Source organism: Sporisorium graminicola, chromosome SGRAM_14, assembly GCF_005498985.1.
Source record: "Sporisorium graminicola strain CBS 10092 chromosome SGRAM_14, whole genome shotgun sequence".
NCBI lineage: Eukaryota > Fungi > Basidiomycota > Ustilaginomycetes > Ustilaginales > Ustilaginaceae > Sporisorium > Sporisorium graminicola.
Window position 1 is genome coordinate 460,771 of NC_043724.1, and position 19,443 is coordinate 480,213.

Below are 19,443 nucleotides of genomic sequence, written 5' to 3' on the forward strand. Positions count from 1 at the left end.
GCGCGAAAACGAAACCAAAGTTTGCAACTCGCGGCGAGCCACTCCACTTTCCTTTCTCGAGACTTAGGCGAGTTGACTGCTGTGCTGCCTCATTCGCACTGTTGCATCACCTCGCCTTTCCTTTTAACTTTTTTTCCTCCTATTCTTTCTTTTGTTGGCGTCAAGCTGGTGAGCGCTTGCCGGTGCTGGCTCTAAATTACTGTATCTCTGCTGTAATTTTGTAATTTTGCTCCGCCCCACTCCCTTTCACTCTATTCGGTCTCGCGGCCTCTAGACGACTGTTCCGGCTGCAGTTGCATTTCCTGTCCATCTCTCGTTTGCCTCGTCAGTCTCTACAGTCGCATTCTCGGCTCAGCTCTTACTCACACCTTTTGGGCTGAACTCGATCGACGCTGTTGCGACAGGCACACTCTTCATCTTCAACAAGGTTGCTGCTGATCAGCTGTTCAAAGCTTCGCGGAGGACTCTCCAGCTTCCTACAAGTCGCATCATCCTCAGTCAGGACCTGCTCGTATGTCGTCCCGCATTGCGAGTCGTCTCTATTCTTGACCGCCACTTGCCAATCTATACTTTACATCGACGTTCCTGCTCTCCAACCACGTCCCGCACCCGCAGTATCACAACTGCATCAGACTTTTCTCGCACTCTCCACCCGGCAGCCGTCTCTTAGCTGACAACAACCCCGTTAGCGAATAACCACCACCGGCAGCCGCTCAGCCCGTGCGACTCTGTCCGGTCTACCGCTGCTGCATTTTCTCCGTCTCGTCGACTTGACTCAAGGGAACCCTGCACCTCCGACTAGATCCATAAGGTCCAGCTCGTCTCTACGCTGCGCCTTCCACTCAGACCTTATCACTCAGTCCAGCTTTGCCTCGTACTTTCAATCTCCTCTGTCGATCCCGCGCCTATATCGTTCCTGCCTCCTTGTCATGCTCTAATTCTTTCTGCACTCGCCTTACAGCAGCTACACCCTTTGCGACCATTCGTAGCACTACCTTGTCGTCATGGTCCTCTTTTGATTTGCCACCTCCGACCTCACCAGCCCACTTTGCACTAGATTTTTTGGAACCCTTTCTTGCATCTGCTCAGGCCACTCTTCTCTTTTGCCCATTTTTCGCCATGATGTCGACCCAACCGCCAGAAGCAGTCACAAAGACCAAGTCGCGGCGCTCGTTGCTTCCCTCCCTCAATTTTGGTTCCTCTTCCTCCAACACAGCAGCTAGCCCCTCCACTCGAGGCCCACTCCCGTCTTCTGCCACGGCCCCATCGGATGCCCAGCCAGACTATTTTGCCACAGTCCATGTCCCCGACACAAATGCACCCAACCTGGGGACAACGCGCATCGCCAGCCCCTTCGCGCTGGCCACGCCACTCGTCTCCACATCTGGTGCGCGTCTGCAGTCGCGTCCCAATGCCAACCTTGCAGACTCCAACGATGTAGAGCCGCATCCTTGGGCTAAGCTCTTCCCGGAAGGAGGCATGACTACCGCCTTACCAGATGGGTTCCGAATGGGACGACTGGGTGTGCCACCTACGCCCGCCGCAAGTGCCGACTCGGGTGTCGACAAGCTGAAGCTGCCTGGATCCAGCTCAACCATTCCCGCAGATTTTCGCCGCAATCTCAACTTGCCCACCAAACTGAGAAGCAGCCAGTCGTCGAGTTTGTCGCTGCCGTTGCCCACGGGCTCCAACAGCAGAGGCGGTGCTTCTACTCCGGACCTCACCAAGTTCAAGGCTTTGGATGTGGATGGCCTCGCCGAGGCGCTCATTCCACCGGCATGGAAGCAGCAGTCTCAGGCATCGTCTTCGAGCACTCGGCCCACAACGCCTGAAAATGTCCTGATCCTCGACATTCGTCCTTCCACCTCGTACTCCATGGCCCGTATCGCGTCCAGCATCAACATTTGTGCTCCTAGCACCCTCCTGAAACGTCCCGCCATCACTGTCGAACGCATCGAGGATGAAATGCTCGGCAGCACAAGCGATCGACGCCGCTTCATGCGATGGCGAAAAGGCCCTCTCAAGCCTAAAGCAGGTGAAAAGTCCGACCCCACGGACGAGGCCTCGCTTGACGCCGTACGCAAACGCGGTGCTACCATCAGCCTACCCGAGGAACCGGGCGTGAACAAGATCATCGTGCTCGACACGGACACGTGCCGCATCGACGGCACAGGCAACGCTACTGCTGGTGGAGGCGGTCCATGCCTCATCGGTGTGCTGAAAAAGTTCGAAGCCGCCGGCTTTGCCGGCGAGCTGTGCTGGCTCGTTGGCGGCTTCAACAAGCTCGTACGCTCCAAGAAAGCGCAAGACTTTATCGACACGGGAGCCCTCGTCAAGACCTCTGAAGATGAGCACAGCTCTAACAGCACCAGTTCAGTAGCTCCTCAGGGTGCTGTAGATGTGCGCAGCCGTAAGCCGCCCACGCTCAAGCTGAATGGTGTTGCTGCAACTCCGTCGCTCGGTAGCCCTGCCGAGGCGAGTGATGAGCGCAAGTCGCTCGTCCAGCCTCGAGGGCTGCCCATGGAGGCATTCCAGAACCAGAGCATCGTCGCCGGCTGGCCCGGTCAGTCGACATCGCCAGCCAAAGATGCAAATCAGCGCGGCGCTGGCGACTCGTCCAGGTTGAATCTGGCGGGCCGGCAGCAAGACCAGAAGGCCAGCAACAGCGACAGCAACTTTGCAACTCAGGCCGCTGGTGCCAATCGCCCGGCCGCTGCTTGTGCCAACCCCTTCTTTGACAACATTCGCCAGAACCGCGAGCTACAGCATGGTATCACCGAGAAGATTCCCATGGAGCTGCCCAACATGACCGAGTCGCAAATGCAGCAACTGCCACCCTTCTTGGAGAAGCTGGTGCACATGTCCGAAGCCGATCGCGCGCTCGCCCTGGCTCAGGCTTTCTTCGACGTGGAGAAGGCCGAGCAGAACCGACTCATCGCCACCATGCAGCAGCATTCGGCGGAGTCGGACCAGGACCCTCGTTCCAAGGACTTCGCCCGCGCCCAGGCAGCGGCTCTGCTGAAACAGTCCAGTTCAGGACAGAATCTGGATTCTGCTTCCTGTCACGCCTTCCCTTTCAGCATCGCTGCTGCGCTCGAACGTGGCGCGGATAATCGCTACAACAACATTTGGACTTACGAGCACAGCCGTGTCCGCCTCTCCAAGCCGCAGTCTGCTCATGACCCTGGTTCCGATTACCTCAACGGCTCGTTCGTAGACCCACCACGTCGATTCGGCAGCAAGCGTCGCTACATTGCCACACAGGCACCGCTGCCGAGCACCTTTGTTGCCTTTTGGACCGCCGTCTGGGAGCAGAACAGCCGTGTCATCGTAATGCTTACGCGCGAGCACGAGAGCGGACGCTTGCAAAGCCACCCTTACTGGCTCAACACTGCTTACGGCGAATCTATTCGGCTCACCAAGCTTGAAGAGGTGGTCCTCGACGAAGCTGGACAGACCTTGCGCGCGGAGGAGTGCAACGGGGTTCTCGGCCAGGATCAGGACGGAGGCGCTCTCTTCCCATCAATGCCGTCGCAATCGTCATCGCAGCAGCACAGCAGTGGCGCGTTGGAGCAAAAAGCTTCGGAACGCAAGCGTGAGCCAACCACGGTGCGCCGCACTTTCCTGCTTAAGAATATGTCGGAGCCACAGGCGGCACCTCGCAAGATCGTGCAGCTACAGTACATCGCTTGGCCTGATTACCACATCCCCGAGACTCCTCAATCACTGCTGACCCTCATGGACCTCGCAGATTCTGTGCAGAACGCCGCCGACACTGAAGCATGCAGCACGGCAGCGCAGGGTAACACCTCGGCTACTGGTCCCATGGTGGTGCACTGTTCTGCTGGCGTGGGTCGCACCGGTGCTTTCATTGTCATCGATGCCGCGCTCGACGTGCTCCGCAGAGTGCGACGCCGTCAGAAGGTGCTCGCAGGTGGAGCGAGAGACGCAAGATTGGTATCGGAGCCCGCGACATGGGATAACAATCTTGTTGTAGCCGACGGGCCGCTTACGGCCAATGACACTCCTGAGGTCGACATGGCGCCTCCTTCCTCACCCCTGGCCGATCGCTTCCCGCGCACTCCCAGACGCAGCCTCAAGCGCGAACTGTCCCCCACCGGCATGGACATTGATTCGGGCAGCAATCACGGCGGAAGCAGCATCTCGGCGCGCGACATTAGCTCGCCTCCTCCCATGTTCCGATCTCGATCCAATGAGAGTGGCAATGGCACCGACGCGGCGAGCATCCTCGGCAGTAGCCTGGGTAGCACGGGCAGCAGCGGCAGCCGCAGCGCGGGTAAGAATGCACCAGGAGATACGCCAATGCGTTCGACTCGGTCGATGCAGCCTTACACTAGCGGCGAAAACAGCGGCACAGGCGCCACGAGTGGCTTCACCAACCCGTTCACCTCGCCTACGTTCCGCTTCAACCCTCTTGCCAATGCGAGATTCCGAAACGCTGGAAGTTCCACGCAGAATGCCTCAAGTCACGATTCGGCTTTCACTTCGCCAAGGCAGCAACAGCAGGAGAGCGGTTTGAGTGCGAATGGGCTCGGGTCGGATCCTGCAGTTTCGCCCACACGTCCCACAGGATTGCAGCTTTCGTCAGAAGACGCCTGGCGCCAGGCCTCGTCGCCGTTTTCCGAAGTGTCGACGCCGTCGTTTCACGGCGGTGGAAGATCGGCGAGGTCGTCGTTCTCCTCGGCTGCAGGCGTGCACTCGCGCTTGTCGAGTGGCAATGGAGGTTCACCGAGCGGATCGGACGAAGGTGGACGTTCAATTGACGAGACCTTGATGTCGGCCATGAACCCCTTCGAATTGTCCATCTCTCAGCAGGCGCAGCGCCAGCAGAATGGTGATGACAGGGCAACAAGGGGTGGAGACGGCGTCTCGTCAGTTGCGACTACTACCGCCACCGCGGGTGATACGTCGACCTCGACTGTTACCGGCAGCAACGAGCCTACGCCGTTTGATGCCTCTTCATCGACCACGTCCAACGTATTCGGATTTGGTAGCCATGTAGCGCAACTGTCGCAGGGCATGCGGGGCGAGAGCGTGTCGGCGTCCAACTCGGCCAGCTCGACTCTGTCGTTCAACGACATGCTGCACAACCAGGCGACGGCGGGTACGCCAAACACGTCGGCTCATTCGACTCCGGCCAACAGCAATCGGGATCAGCATCAGCATCGCGTGAGCAACTCGAGCTCGCACGACACGCAGGTGTTGGTCGCGAGGGATCACACCAAGCTCAGCGCCCAAGATGCGGTAACGGCGAGCGGACACGAGGCGGACGAAGCGTACGCTCGGGGCGAAGATGTGATCAAGGCGATCGTGGAAGGGGTGAGAGAGCAGAGGATGTCGCTGATCCAGACGGGCAGGCAGTTTGTGTTTGTCTATTCGGCCGTCCTGGCCGGTCTGCTGCGTGATTTGCAGCGCGAAGGGGTTGCTTGATCGCGGCCGAGTGCTGTTTCAGACACCGTCCGGAGTATGCATGCACGTAAAGTTGTCAATCTGGATTTGTTACAACAGCAAGAGGAAGGGATGAGCACGAGTAGTGTAAAGATGGAATTTAGAATTCACTAAGTTAGCTTAAGGCTGTTTGTTGTACATGAGACCCAGCTTGGACAGCTCTGACGTTACTTGATGTACCGATTGATAAACTTCTTGTGAAACTCGGACCGGGTGAGATCATTGACGAAGCCGGCCTTTGCGTCGCGGCCGCTGTGGCCTGCGGCCTCGGCCTGGTTCTTGAAGATGACGTCGTGGTCCCATCGCTTCTTCACGCCGAAGTCTCGTTGCTCTCTGCCATTCGCGCTGGAGGTGGAGTTACTCGAAGGGGTGGACGAGGAGAACGCGGCTTGGAGGTTGAGTAGGGGGTTACCGCGCGCGATTTCTTCCTGGGCGGTGAGAGCGGCGGTGGACGCGGCCAGCGCAGAGAGACGCTGTTTTTCGGCTGCTCGCTCGGACTTGATCTTCTCGAGCTCACGAAGCAGGAGGGTTTGCTCGTCTTCTGAATCGGAGTCCGAGTCGCTGTCGGACGAGTCGTCTTCGTCTTCTTCCTCCTCCCCCTCCTCCTTTCCGTTGTCGTGGTTGCTAGTGGCGGTGGCGTTCGGCTTCTCCTCTTCCTCGTTGTGATCCTCGTCGGAGGAGGAATCGGAATCGGAAGAGGCCGCATCGGAATCACGATCCAGCTCAATCGCCTGCGCAATCGCCTCCCGCCTCCTCCTCGCCTCTTCCTCTTCCTTCTGATCCTCACCCAAAGCCACCCCCTGGCTGCCGGGCCGAGGTAGGGCCTCTAAGCCAGCCTTGACCCTCTTCCTGTTCTTCGCCTCCCACTCCGCCTGCTCCAGCTCCCTCTTCAAGTCTCGCCGTCTTGCGTCCTCACTATCGCTTCCACCGCCAGAGCGTATCGCTACTGCAGAGCTGGATGCAGATGCAGATGCGGATGCGGATGCGGACGCAGAAGGAACAGAGGATGCCGAGGAGGTGAGGTTGTTGGGTTGACGAAATTTGAGCTTTGTGTGTTGTGGGATGTTGGCCACTGATGTTTGCTGTGATTGCTGCGGACCAGGAGCGCGTGCTTTGGCGGCTGAAAAGTTTGGTCTGTGTGCGGTCGACATGGTTGAAGGAGATGCGGTAGGAGAGGGTAAGCGATTGATGGGGGTTTGGATGCGGGAATGTGGATGGAGGTGTAGGGCCTGCTTGCTAGCGCGTCCGAGAGAAACAGGCTTTCGCGCCTGGTGTGAGAAGTCGTTGGCGTGGGTCCTGAGTTTCTGAGCGAGGATAGGATCGAGAGAGTCGAGCGATGATGGTGACCGTGATGATGATGGGCAAGGAAGGTGTTTCTCCAAAATGTCAAAATTGTACCTTTCCGCTCCACATTTCCCTCAAACCATACCGGCCGATAAGAAGACTCCACAGCGCCCCACGCCCGCTCTCTCCACGTAGCCGCTCCGCGCGCACAGACGCCGCTCCCTTGACTTGACAGCGAGCAGGACCCTGTTTGAACGTTCTCATCATCCCTCCGTTACATCCTCTCCTCACCATCTCGTCGCTTTGCTTCACATTGCAACACCCTTGCCTTTCACAACAAGCTGCACAGGATGAAATTCGCAACCGGGATTGCGGCGGCAACAGTGGCGCTGGCTGCTCTCTCGTCGGTGGCAGCAGCCGAGAGCAAGTTGCCTGACAAGTTGCAGGTGGGCGTCAAGTATCGGCCCGAAGTCTGCGATGACAAGACCCAGGCTGGAGATCTGTTGGCTATGTAAGCTTTCCTCGCCCTGTTCTTATTTAGCTGCTCATGATCGCTGCTGTTCTGCTCAGAAAGACGTGTGGTGGCTGACAACCATACTTTCCCTCTCTCTCGTGATGTGATCACACTGGCTAGGCACTACACCGGAACACTCGTAAGTGACCCCCTCTCGTAACCACGTCGAGAGATTCTCTTCGACTGACGCTCTATATCCCTCTCCTCTCAACCGTAGGCTGACGGCAAGAAATTCGATTCGTCGCTCGACCGAGGTCAACCTTTCGAATTCACTTGTAAGTCCCCCGCAACGCCTCGCTCCTTTCCATCTTACGTCCACCTCTTGCTGATCATGCCTTACACCTTCCCTTTGCATCTGCTCGACAGTGGGAGTGGGCCAAGTGATCAAAGGCTGGGACAAAGGTCTGCGCGACATGTGCGTCGGCGAGAAGCGCAAACTCAAGATCCCCCCCAGCGACGGCTACGGCGAACGTGGCGCTGGCGGCACCATCCCCCCCAACGCTCACCTCATTTTCGAAGGTAAGTCTTTCCCACCACAGCACCCGCCATCGATCGCCTTGTCACATTCAACGTGAAACAAACAAAAGCTGACACATCCCCTTCGGTTCCACGATGCGTCGACTCGGGTGCGTCGTGGCTGCAGTCGAACTGCTCGAGATCAAAGGCCCGCGCGCTGCCGCTCGCAAATCTGCACACGGCGAACTCTAGTCTTACTTTCAAACACTGTTGTTCCAAAAAAATGACACAGTTCCAGGCTGCAATACACTCTCCTATACAGAACCGTCAAAAGTCCGGGAACAGGTGACCCAAGCTATCCGGCAGATCAGTCCGACTGTACTCGGACACGTCGTTCTCCGGGTACCTTTCGAACTGACTCGAGTCGCCGTCCGCGGTGACTGTCGGCAAGTACGGCGCCGGGATCTCGCGCCTGTACAGCCGATCCCAGTCAACCTCTGCAAACCACATGTGCCCAAAGATGTCCTTGCTGCCGCGATGCAGGTTTCCGTACCGCTTACTCAAGTCGGCAGTCAGCAGGTTCTTGAGTAAATCCTTGACGCCCGTCTCAAAGTAGGGCGGATACCGGACCTTGCACGCGATGATCTTCTCGTACAGCTTGATCGGGTTGCCGTCCTCGGTGAAGAACGGCGGATGGCCGGCCAGCATCTCGTACAGCAGCACCCCCAACGCCCACCAGTCAACACTCTTGTTGTAGCCCTTGCTGCTGACGATCTCGGGTGCGAGGTAGTCCGGTGTACCACACAAGGTCCATGTGACGTCGGGAACGTACTTGGCGAAACCAAAGTCGGTGATCTTGAGGTGTCCGTCAGCGCTAAGCAGGATGTTCTCGGGTTTGAGATCGCGGTAGATGATGTTGTTCTGGTGGAGATAGTCGATGGCCAGCGCGACCTCTGCAGCGTAGAACTTGGCGACGGGGTGCGGGAAACGCTGAGATTTGCGCAGCAGCGTAAAGAGCTCTCCGCCGGGAACATAGTCCATGACCATATACAAGAAGGTCGAGTCTTTGAATGTGCCCCAGAGGTTGACGAGGAAGGGATGTCGGACAATCGAGAGAATCGCTCTTTCAGAGTTTGTGTGTTCGACCTGCTTCATCTTGACCACCTGCTCCTTGCGCAGCACCTTGATGGCGTAGAAGCGGTGATTGTGGCGCGAACGCACCAGGTGGACACGACCGAAACTACCCGTTCCCAGCGTGCGCTCGACGGCGAAATCAGAGAGCGCGTATCGACCGCTCAGCTTGCGCTGCTGGGCGGCGATGGCGAGGGGCAGCGAGGCAGAGCTGTAGGTGCCTGCTGAGTTAGCGCTGGCGACATGGGTGGGCACCGGCGTGGCGCCGCCGGACTGCTGCTGCTGTTTTGCATCGACGGGCGCAGCTTGGGCATGTGATGAAGAAGCGGCGGCGGCTGCAGCTGCTGCAACGGCAGCTTCGTGTGTGGCCGAATAGTCGGTGTTGGCAGCGGGTGCGGCCGACATGTCGACGGAGATGATGGAGCTGGAGCTTGGAACTCGCTGCAGACGTGGATCCTTTTCGAGTTGTGTGTGGGCGGCAGTGGGAGAGTGGAACGAGTTGGCGTGGTGGGACGGAGCAAGAGGCGCGTGTAGCTTTGTTGGAGGATGCTGGGTCGATGCGAGATCGCCAGAAGCCTTTCGCTTGATTGCAGTCACTATGGCGATTGTGAAGAACGCTATTTGCCGTCCAGCGTAATGCCTGCAGAAAAGATGATGGGTGCGTTCCAGATTGGCGCGAGAGAGGTCGGGCAGTCGACAGGTCGATGCAGATGAGTCGAACAAAGCTCGAACGAGTGAGTGCGGGTGAAGGTAACGACGGTGGTGGTGGTCGAGCACGTTGGTAGACAGGCAATCGAGGAACAGGGTCGTGAAGTTGGTAGAGGAGGTAGTAGAGCGCAACGCACCACGCCGAAAAAGGACAATAACGAATGGGAAACGGGAAAAGGGAAACTGAAAAGGCGGTGGACCGTGTGCACAAGCGACTCTTTTGATCAGCAAGCGGCGGCGTATAGCGGCGGCGGCGTCCTGACAAAAGGCAAACGACAAATGCAATTGCAAACGCAAATGCAAATGCAAATGCAACAGCGAGAAAGCGAGAAGAGTGGCTGACAAGTTTGTCTTTGAGCTGACTGGCTGGCTGGCTGGCTGTTTTCAAGTTGGACTGTGCGGCTTTCGATTTTATCAACGAGCTAACAGCTAGCCAGCAGCAGCAGCACCAGCAGCAGCAATCGTCTCAGGCTTCTCTCTCAGCGCTTTTTTAGATTCTTGATTGCCTTTTGTCCGGCCTACAACGAACCTACACAAGCCGCCTTGTCTGCTTGTTTAGAACGCCGTTCTTCACCGTCGACCAAGAGACCAACACACACGCAAAGAGGCCCATGGAAGGACACAGACACAAACACATGAACATGGCAGCGAGCACCTCATCTCGATCAAGCAGAGACAGTGATTGTGAACTGCCTCATAGTTGGTTTTGCTGGAAGCGAGACACGGATCAAAATCCTCGCTGCCTCTGCCTCCCTCTTGTCGTCAACGATTGATTGCTTTGGGGAGAAAGAGTGCGCAAAGCAGCTCAAGTCGACCAGAGGCGCCACTCGCAAGCCAAATCCAACACATAGCCGCATTCGCGATCAATGTCCGCCTGAATATTAATTTTTCTAACAAGCCTTTTGGAGCGCCGACAGCGGTCAGAGCAGCGCACGCGCCAACTTCTGAGGCCATTGGTTGATCGTGTTAGAGCGAGAGCTCGCCCTGCCTTTCCGACGTTGGCCAATCGGCTCCGCAAGGCGCCAAGTTTCCTCCACACGCTGCTGCGCGTTCTGCAGTCACCCTGCACTGCTCACCTTCGCTCCACCATCTCGATTCCATCCTCTTTGTCGAGCAGTGCAATACTCTGCAGTCCATACGTATCCGCCGCGAACATCAAAAAGGGTACGCTCACTCCGGCATCGTAAGGCCTACCACGGGCTTCCCTCAACCGAACCTCGACCTCAGGCTCTTACACCACTCACCGCCTCGACTTGGCTCGATCCATCCTTCTTGCTCTCAAGACCATGTCGCTCCCCCGACGATCGTACGATCCGAGACGGGTCTGTCTTATCCCCCTCCCGCAGATCCCCGCTTTCCTTCACACTAGCAAGCGTCAGCTCGGCATCTATCTCTCTGGCGCTCTCTTCGCGCTCGGATGGTGGTTCTTCCTCGACGCAACCATCATCTCTTCCATGCGACGACGCCCGCCTCAAGATCCTACTGTACCCTACGAACCACCAGCGACCTACATCACCTTTGCCGACTGGGTTCCCGGTCTCTGCGGCACGCTCGGCATGATCGTGGTCAATCTGATTGACAAGCAGCACTTGACCGATGTCGGAGCCGCCTTCTCCTTCGGCGGTGGAGGAGGCGGGTTTGCAGGCGACAGCGTGCAGTGGAGAGCTAGGCTGTTTTTGTTCATTGGGTTTGCGCTCATGGCGGGTGGACTGGCCGGTAGCATCACCGTGCTGACGGTCAAGTATCTCGTGCCATATTTACCTGAGGGGTACGAGTACTACGGTGTTGCTAACGTGATTCAGAACGCTTGCATCATGTCGTCCACCGTTCTGCTCTGGCTCAGTCAGAACACGGAAAGCGAGTACGAGTACAACCTTACGCTCTGAAGCCACGAGGCATCCATGACACCGGACGCAGCTCCTTGGTCTTACTTTCCGTGTCCTTCCCTTGGCCCATCTAGACCGCGCCTCTTTGTATATACCTATCCTCTCTTCCTCAATCTGTCATGGCATCTCACAGTGCATCCCTTGGCTCGACACAGTGAGTCTGCTCTGTTGTGTCTTATCGTGGGTTGCCATGGGAATGCTATTGAGTCCTTTGTACCATATGAGCAAGTGTGGTGCAAAAAGGCTGATACTTGCGCCTCGGCTACACACTGGGCGCGTATGAATTGCCGGCTTTGCAGGAACCCCGGATTTATTCGCCCATTCGCCTCATTATCTGGTGTCGCTCTCACCATCATCCTACTCAACGCCTTCCTAAGCTCTCGTCTCCTTGCCACTCACTACCTCACAACTTTCGAGCATGGGCGAAGCACTGCATGTGCTCATCGTGGGCGCAGGGGCCGTCGGCTGTTTCTACGCCTCCAAGCTGCAGCAGACGCACCAAGGCCGCTCGATCCACGTCTCGCTCGTGTGTCGATCCAACTACTCGGCCATTGCGGCCAATGGAGTCAGCCTGGAAACGCACTCGTTCGGCAACTACCACTTCACGCCGCACAGGGTGTTTCCGTCGATCGGCGCAGCGGGGGAAGCGGGGATCCGTTGGGATTTCGTCGTGGTGACCACCAAGGCGCTACCGGATGTGACGAACGATGCGCACGATCTCCGGCCCTTGGTCACACGCGGGGTGGGCGGGAGCTGCATCGTGCTCATCCAGAACGGCGTGGGGATCGAGGAGGTTCACCGTGCCGAGTACAGCGAGAATCCGATCGTGAGTGCGGTGACGGTGATCAGTGCCGAGCAGGTGCGCCACGGTGTCATCCGACAGAACCGCTGGACGCGCATCACCATGGGCACCTACACCAACGGCCAAGCAAAGCCGAACTCGCTCATCCGCGATGCAGCACTCCTGGACAAGCTGACGACGACGACAGATGCGCATATCCGAAGCCTCGTCGCATGGTTCGGCGCCACGGGGATCAAGGACGCCGAGTACGCCTCAGAGCTCGCACTGCAACAGACGCGCTGGCACAAACTCTGCATCAACGCCTCCATGAACCCCTCCTCGGTGCTTTCCGGCGGCACGACCAACTCGCGTATGTCGCTGGACCCAGAACTGCGCAGACACCTGCACGCGTGTATGGACGAGATCTTCTCCACCGCCCCGCAGATCCTCGGCATCCCCTTCGACGACAAGAAACACGCCAGTCCAGAACGCATCCTCAAGTCAACCGAGCGCAACACGGCAGGCAAACCAAGTATGCTGCTCGACTGGCAAGCCGGCAGACCGATGGAGCTTGAGGTCATCCTAGGCAATCCCATCCGCATCGCCAGGAGAAACGGCATCGAAATGCCCCGCTTGCAGACGCTCTATGCTTTGCTCAAAATGGCGCAGACGCGGAAACAGGAGGACGCCCAGCAAGCGGGCAAGGCAAAGCTCTGAAGCTCTGAAGCTCTGAATTTCACACACGCTGCTCGCAATGCATACCACTTCTACTCTATGATGTTCCCTTTCCTTTCCTCACAACACCCAAACAGCAGCGGGGTGGATGACGTTTCGATTGCAAACAGAGTCGTGGATCACGCCGATTTCCAACTCGTCTTGAGCGCCTCCAAGATGGCGGTGAGCCGTGGGTTGGGTATCCCAATCAGCGCTTCGAGCCGTTGGATCTCGGTCTTGGCTTGAGCATCCAGACGCTCGAGGACGTCGATGGTGTAGTCGAACGAGTGGGTCACGTTGCGCATGTACGAGACAGCGTACTGTTTGGTCGCCAGATCCGTCGGCCGTTGTTTGAGAACGTTGAGGATCTGTCTGTTTGCGCTCTTGCCTGCCGCTGTGTTGGTAGGAATCGCGCTTGGATTGGGAGCGTTGATGCCTTGACCAGCTGTTGCATCTGTGCTGGCCGACGCTCCTGCTGCGGTCGCGGCGGTGTCCTGCCCGACACTCGCCCTGATCGAGTGGATGATGGGGAAGCTGAACTTGCCTTCGGTCAAATCTTCGGCGAAGCCCTTATTTTCGGCATACTTGCTACTTTGCAAGTTCATAAAGTCGTCCAGGATCTGAAACAGCAGACCAATCAGGTTGACCATCGGGATCAAGTCCGGGAATCCAGCGGCACGCGCAGACGGCGACTGGGACAGCATCAGCTTGACCGCAATCCTGAACAGCCCTCCCGTCTTGTTGTTGACCATCTCGACATATTCTTCTTCGGTGGGACATATCAGGCTGTCGCGCCACAGCAGATCCATTCCCTGCCCACGATGCAAGTTGATCAGTTCGTCAACGACCAGCCGCTCGACCGTAGCTTTCGGCATGCCACTCGCTGTTGTTGCTGCGGTGGGAGAGAGCGGCGGTGAATCGGAGGACGAGTCTTCGTTCATACGGAAGATTTCGCTGAAGACGAGAAAGTAGACGTAGTTGGCCGTATTGATGGTCTGGGGTATGCCGTAGATCTTGTGTGCGACGGGGATGCCTCTGCGCAGGTCGGAATTGTCTTCGACATCGTCCATGAGGAGCGAGGCGGTGTGCAGCATGCGCACGACGTCGCAGATGGCATCGAGCTTGCGCGTGGGCACCTGGAGCCAGACGTTGAACGCTTCGATGAGCTTGGTGCGCACTTCTTTGCCTGGGTTGGAGTCGAGGTAGGTGTACGGCTCGAGGATGGCGTTCTCCTTGTCCGCCGGCCAGGTGGGTTGGGACGAGAGGTGTGTCAGCATCGAGTCGTACCAGGAAGCATTGCCGCCGGGTGTGGACGAGGGGGTTTGGGAGAGGTTCGCTACGGATGGCCCTGGTTCTGTCATGGTCAAGTGAACGGACACTCGAGCAGTGTTGTGCCGTCAGAGAATGGTGGTGGTTGTGACGATGGGGAATGACGATGGTGACCTGAAGGGTTCATGTCACATGTGCGAGTCCAGAGCACAAAAGTGGAGGAACTTGAAGGAATGCGGCCGCCGATCCACACAAGAGCGCCAAAGTAAACGTGTCAGACGGTCCAGCCGAGCTGTATTCAGGGTCCAACTCGACGACAGAGCCGTTTCCGGAAATCAAAAGGCGCGCTTAGATCTCGCTGACAGCTAACATTCCTAGCCCGATTGTGAACCTTTGCTCCCGATCTCAGAGGCGAGTTCCGAGAAAAGCAGACAAAAATCTCCAGAAGAAACAAAGACGAATGAACCATCTCCTCCTCCTCATCATCATCCTTACACCTCGCTGTCGCTCTTCTTTTGCCTCAAACCACGATATCAGAACGGCACGGTCCGCCACGCAACACCACCTAGCACATCCTATCCAAGGACACAATCGGCTGATCGCTGCCCACACTGCGCCAAGATGGACCCGACTAACCTGTTTGACACGCAGTTTGTCGTCAGCCAGATCGACCCTGATGGCAAGAAGTTCGATCGAGGTGAGTAACAGCGCTCCTATTCGACCTTAGACATGTGTATGCCTCTGGATCATTTCCGCCACACATTTTGCTTTATATGCCACTGCTGCCACTGCGATGCATCCCCAACTAACCCTCTTGCCCGCCTTGCCCGTCTTCCAACAGTCTCGCGAATCATTGCCTCGTCGCCATCACTCGAAATGTCGCTCTCGATCGACATTGCCACCGACGTATGGCCGGTCACAGAAGGACAGCAGCTCACATTCCAGCTCGCCTCGACATTGAAAAAGGAGACGGCAGCCACCAAGGTCGAGGGCGCAGATGGAGAGACGCAAGATGCAGCGGCACAGGCGGCCGAGCGCGATGCATGGAGGCTCGACCAGCCTGGCAACGGTGGTATCGCTGACGACTTTGATTACGTCATGTACGGCAAGATTTACAGGTACGACGAGAAGGTTAACGACGAGGTGACCGTGTACGGCTCGTTTGGTGGATTGATGATGGCGCTCACGGGCAACTTTAGGCATATGAGCAACATTACCATTGGCTCCAATGTGTACTTGCTCATGCGCTGATTGCGTTGGTTGCACAGGCATCGACTCGGTGTCGCGACTCGTCAAGCTCTGCTGGTGCATGCTTGATGGCAACTCACCTCCGCTGGATTCGTCCGGTCTTGCACTGTATCAACGGCCATCGTTGGACGTTTCTTTCCGTAGAGCTGTGCAGCACAGAACAAGCTCGGCTGCCATCTCGCATTGCCACCAACGTCAGGCGAGGCGATTGTCAGCCATACCATTTCGTCCCTTGCCTTTTCTGGTCATCATTTTCTCTGCCATTTCTCTCTCGAATTTCTTTGTACTTTTAGCCATCTGCCATGTCCTGACACCAAAACCGCTCTTGACACTGCTGGTGATTGCCTTGCGATGCTGGACTCGAGCGAGTGGGTTGTGTGACTGGCCTATAGACAGATACTCGTGTTGGACATGGAGAGCTGCGGTGTGGGTTTGCTGTGGTCCATAACGAGACTCAAGAGTGTCGTGAGCGACCAACACGCCAAAGCAAAATGCAGATTTGATTTCGGCGAATTTTCTTTCAGACTGCAAAGCCACGTTGGAAGGCGGCGCGTGTCTCGCTCAGAATGGCGGGCGCAGTCGAAGAGAGTCAACTGGCGTGTTGCGCTTGAGCACGGACTCGTACCTTTGACGGCAACGACATTCATGGCTTCTTGCCGCCCTACACTCACATCCTCAACCCTTTACCATCGACAAAAGCAGCAAGACAACGACGGGATCGACTCGGACTATGCTGGTCAGCACCATACTTGACACTAGGGCATCGACGTAGGCAAAGTAGCGCCGTCAAGTCAGCGCTCAGGCTCAACCTTGTCCTCATCATGGCGACCGCCAACCGGTACCGCAGTGTGCCCACCTCGGAATATGATCTGCCGTCAGGGCCATCAATACCGCCGTCGTCTTCGTCCCACCAGCTGCCTCCACCCGATCAGTTCGCATTCAGCACCACGCTTCGAAAAGCCAACCCTGATGATCCGTATGCCGGTGGGGCAGCGCTCAACGGTACATCATATCCACCCTTCTCTTCACCACCTCGTGGTGCGGCAGCAGCAGCAGCACACAAGCGAAACGGCTCGGATGCTTCCTTGCACCCTGCAAGTTCCATCGATTTTCAGAATGCTCTCTCGTCCTCGTCGATACCTTCCTCCTTCCTGCGCTCGGCCAACGTCTCGGCATCAGCGCTGTACACCCATCTCTCGGTGCAACAGTGTCTCGAGAGCCTGCATTGTCCTTCGCTCGACACGGGCCTCTCGCCGCTCTTGGTTCATGAAGCCAGAAGGGAGGCAGGAGGCTACAACGAGTTCGCCGTCCGCGCAGGCGATGATCCGTGGAAAAAGTTTCTCGCGCAATTCCAGGAGCCCCTCATCCTACTCCTTCTCGGTAGTGCGGCCGTCAGCTTGCTCATCGGTCAGATCGATGACGCTGTCAGCATCACCATCGCCATCGTCATTGTTATCAGCGTTGCCTTCTACCAGGAGCAGAAGTCCGAAAAGTCGCTCGAGGCGCTTAACAAGCTCGTACCGCACTACTGCCACTTGGTGCGCGACGGCGTCACCTCGAGCTTGCTCGCCAACGAGCTAGTGCCTGGCGATGTCGTCACTTTCAGCACAGGAGACAGGATACCGGCCGATGTCAGAATCTGCGAGTGCGTCTCGCTAGAGATCGACGAGAGTACGCTGACGGGAGAAATTAAACCTAGGAGAAAGCATGCCGACATCGTACTGCGTCCAGGCGCAGCAGGTCGTGTCGCGAATGACGCAGCAAACGGCAGCTCCAATGGCCATTCGATCGACGGGCCGGAAAGCGACGTGCCAGATACAACCTCGATCAACGAGCGAGAGAACATCGCCTTCATGGGAACACTCGTCAAATCCGGCCACGGCAAAGGCATTGTCGTCGGCACGGGCGCCACCACCGAGTTTGGCATGATCTTCAGCATGGTCGACGAGGTGGTCGAAAAGCGCACACCGCTCCAACTCAGCATGGACGAGCTCGCAAAGAAGCTCAGCATGATCAGTTTCGCCGTCATTGCCGTTATCTGTCTCATGGGTGTTTGGCAACGACGTCCCTGGCTCGAGATGTTTACCATCGGCGTCTCGTTGGCCGTGGCCGCGATTCCGGAAGGTCTGCCTATCGTCGTCACCGTCACGCTCGCGCTCGGTGTGCTGCGCATGTCGCACCGCAAGGCGATCGTCAAGAAGCTGCCCTCGGTCGAAACGCTCGGCTCGGTCTCGGTGGTGTGTTCGGATAAGACGGGCACGCTGACCACCAACGAGATGACCGTGACAAAGTGCTGGACGGCCGAGGATGATATCATTGACGTTGCTCAGCACATGTCGCATAAGCATACCCAGGCGTTGTCAAGGGTGCTGCTCACAGGCAATGTGTGTAACAACTCGCACAGGAACGAGCTCGGCACCAACGTGGGGCAGGCGACCGATGTGGCGCTGGTCAACATCTTGAGGGTATTTGGATTGGAGGATCAGAGGCCGTACTTCAAGAAGAGTGCCGAAGTGGCGTTTGATTCGGAGACCAAGTTTATGGCGGTGACCGGTGTGCTCAGCACAGCGGGTGCGGGCGCGGGCGAGACGGTCTATGTCAAGGGCGCTTTTGAGGTGGTACTGTCCAAGTGCAGTAGCGTGTTGGGCGCGGAAGGGTCACCTATCCGTCTCGATGAGGGCTGGAGGAAGAAGATCACACAAGCAGCAGACAGGCTGTCTAGCGAAGGCCTGCGAGTGGTCGGTTTCGCGTCAGGTGCAAATGGTAGTCTGGACCAGCGCACCTTGACGTTCTCGGGGCTGCAAGCGATGCAGGATCCCCCCAGGCCGGGCGTCAAGGAGGCCATTGCGTCGCTCGCGCGTGGTGGCGTGCAAGTCATCATGATCACCGGCGATAGCGAGGTCACGGCCGTGGCTATAGCGAGGCAGCTAGGAATCCTCTCGGGGCCCGCCTCTGCTTCGACGGCGCCGAGCGTGCTCACGGGACGACAGATGGATGCACTCACTGAACGACAGTTGCAGGAACGCATTCCTTCGATCTCGGTATTTGCACGCACGACGCCTCGGCACAAGATGTCGATCATCTCGGCGTTTCAAGCGGCGGGTGCGGTGGTGGCCATGACGGGCGACGGCGTCAACGATGCACCGGCACTCAAGATGGCTGATATCGGCATTAGCATGGGCAAGGGTGGTACGGATGTGGCCAAGGAAGCGGCGGATGTAATTTTGGTGGATGACAACTTTGCGACCATTCTGGCGGCGGTGGAAGAAGGCAAGGGTATCTTTTACAACATTCAAAACTTCCTTAGCTTCCAGCTATCGACGGCTGTTGCAGCGCTGACGCTCATCACGCTGAGTACGGCATTCCGACTCAAGCTGCCGCTCAACGCGATGCAGATCCTGTTCATCAACATCCTCATGGACGGCCCGCCGAGCCAGAGTCTCGGCGTCGACCCGGTGGACCGGAAGAGCGTCATGTCTCGCCCGCCGCGTGCCAAGAATGCGCCGGTGCTCGACAGACGCCTTTTCCATCGCATCGCGTTCAGCGCGACCATGGTGGTGCTCGGCACGCTGTACGTCTATGTGCACGAGCTTGTGCCAGTCGACATTGAGGGTGGCGCAGAGAAGGTGGCAGACCAGAGGGACTCGACCATGACGTTTACGTGCTTTGTGTTCTTGGACCTCGTCTCGGCCGTGCAGAACCGCGGGCTGTACACGCCGATCGCGGCCAACAGGATGCTCGGGCTGACGGTGGGCATCTCGCTGCTGGCTCAGATGGGCATGGTGTACTTCCCGCCGTTGCAGGGGGTGTTTCAGACGACGGGTCTGGCGTTGGCGGACCTGGGATTTTTGGCGGTGATTGCCGGGGTGAGTTTTGGGTTTCATGAGGTGAGGCGGACGTGGGAGAGGCGGGTAGCGGACGAGGAGGTGAAGGAGTTAATGGCTGCTGCGTCTGATGCGTGGGCGTAGTCTGTTGCAGAGGAC

General features: G+C 57.5%; 9 protein-coding genes across 9 annotated transcripts; 6 read left to right on the top strand and 3 right to left on the bottom strand.

The window, feature by feature from the left end:
• Window positions 1-1,119: 1,119 nt before the first annotated feature.
• Window positions 1,120-5,451, top strand: EX895_002406 (uncharacterized protein; the record flags this gene model as incomplete). Its single annotated transcript, XM_029883005.1, has 1 exon — window positions 1,120-5,451. The coding sequence occupies one exon, from the start codon at window positions 1,120-1,122 to the stop codon at window positions 5,449-5,451; it is 4,332 nt and encodes a 1,443-aa protein (XP_029740760.1).
• A 185-nt stretch (window positions 5,452-5,636) lies between these two features.
• EX895_002407 (uncharacterized protein) lies at window positions 5,637-6,620 on the bottom strand (the record flags this gene model as incomplete). The annotated part of the gene is made up of 1 exon (XM_029883006.1): window positions 5,637-6,620. The coding sequence occupies one exon, from the start codon at window positions 6,618-6,620 to the stop codon at window positions 5,637-5,639; it is 984 nt and encodes a 327-aa protein (XP_029740761.1).
• Window positions 6,621-7,103: 483 nt separating this feature from the next.
• On the top strand, window positions 7,104-7,975 carry EX895_002408 (uncharacterized protein; the record flags this gene model as incomplete). The annotated part of the gene is made up of 5 exons (XM_029883007.1): window positions 7,104-7,264; window positions 7,388-7,406; window positions 7,485-7,542; window positions 7,634-7,786; window positions 7,911-7,975. 5 exons carry the CDS (start codon window positions 7,104-7,106, stop codon window positions 7,973-7,975), a joined length of 456 nt encoding a protein of 151 aa, XP_029740762.1.
• A 75-nt stretch (window positions 7,976-8,050) lies between these two features.
• On the bottom strand, window positions 8,051-9,259 carry EX895_002409 (uncharacterized protein; the record flags this gene model as incomplete). The annotated part of the gene is made up of 1 exon (XM_029883008.1): window positions 8,051-9,259. One exon carries the CDS (start codon window positions 9,257-9,259, stop codon window positions 8,051-8,053), a length of 1,209 nt encoding a protein of 402 aa, XP_029740763.1.
• Window positions 9,260-10,848: 1,589 nt separating this feature from the next.
• EX895_002410 (uncharacterized protein) lies at window positions 10,849-11,448 on the top strand (the record flags this gene model as incomplete). The annotated part of the gene is made up of 1 exon (XM_029883009.1): window positions 10,849-11,448. One exon carries the CDS (start codon window positions 10,849-10,851, stop codon window positions 11,446-11,448), a length of 600 nt encoding a protein of 199 aa, XP_029740764.1.
• Window positions 11,449-11,866: 418 nt separating this feature from the next.
• Window positions 11,867-12,946, top strand: EX895_002411 (uncharacterized protein; the record flags this gene model as incomplete). Its single annotated transcript, XM_029883010.1, has 1 exon — window positions 11,867-12,946. The coding sequence occupies one exon, from the start codon at window positions 11,867-11,869 to the stop codon at window positions 12,944-12,946; it is 1,080 nt and encodes a 359-aa protein (XP_029740765.1).
• A 137-nt stretch (window positions 12,947-13,083) lies between these two features.
• On the bottom strand, window positions 13,084-14,304 carry EX895_002412 (uncharacterized protein; the record flags this gene model as incomplete). The annotated part of the gene is made up of 1 exon (XM_029883011.1): window positions 13,084-14,304. The coding sequence occupies one exon, from the start codon at window positions 14,302-14,304 to the stop codon at window positions 13,084-13,086; it is 1,221 nt and encodes a 406-aa protein (XP_029740766.1).
• A 529-nt stretch (window positions 14,305-14,833) lies between these two features.
• On the top strand, window positions 14,834-15,463 carry EX895_002413 (uncharacterized protein; the record flags this gene model as incomplete). The annotated part of the gene is made up of 2 exons (XM_029883012.1): window positions 14,834-14,909; window positions 15,054-15,463. 2 exons carry the CDS (start codon window positions 14,834-14,836, stop codon window positions 15,461-15,463), a joined length of 486 nt encoding a protein of 161 aa, XP_029740767.1.
• An 818-nt stretch (window positions 15,464-16,281) lies between these two features.
• Window positions 16,282-19,428, top strand: EX895_002414 (uncharacterized protein; the record flags this gene model as incomplete). The annotated part of the gene is made up of 1 exon (XM_029883013.1): window positions 16,282-19,428. One exon carries the CDS (start codon window positions 16,282-16,284, stop codon window positions 19,426-19,428), a length of 3,147 nt encoding a protein of 1,048 aa, XP_029740768.1.
• Window positions 19,429-19,443: the final 15 nt, after the last annotated feature.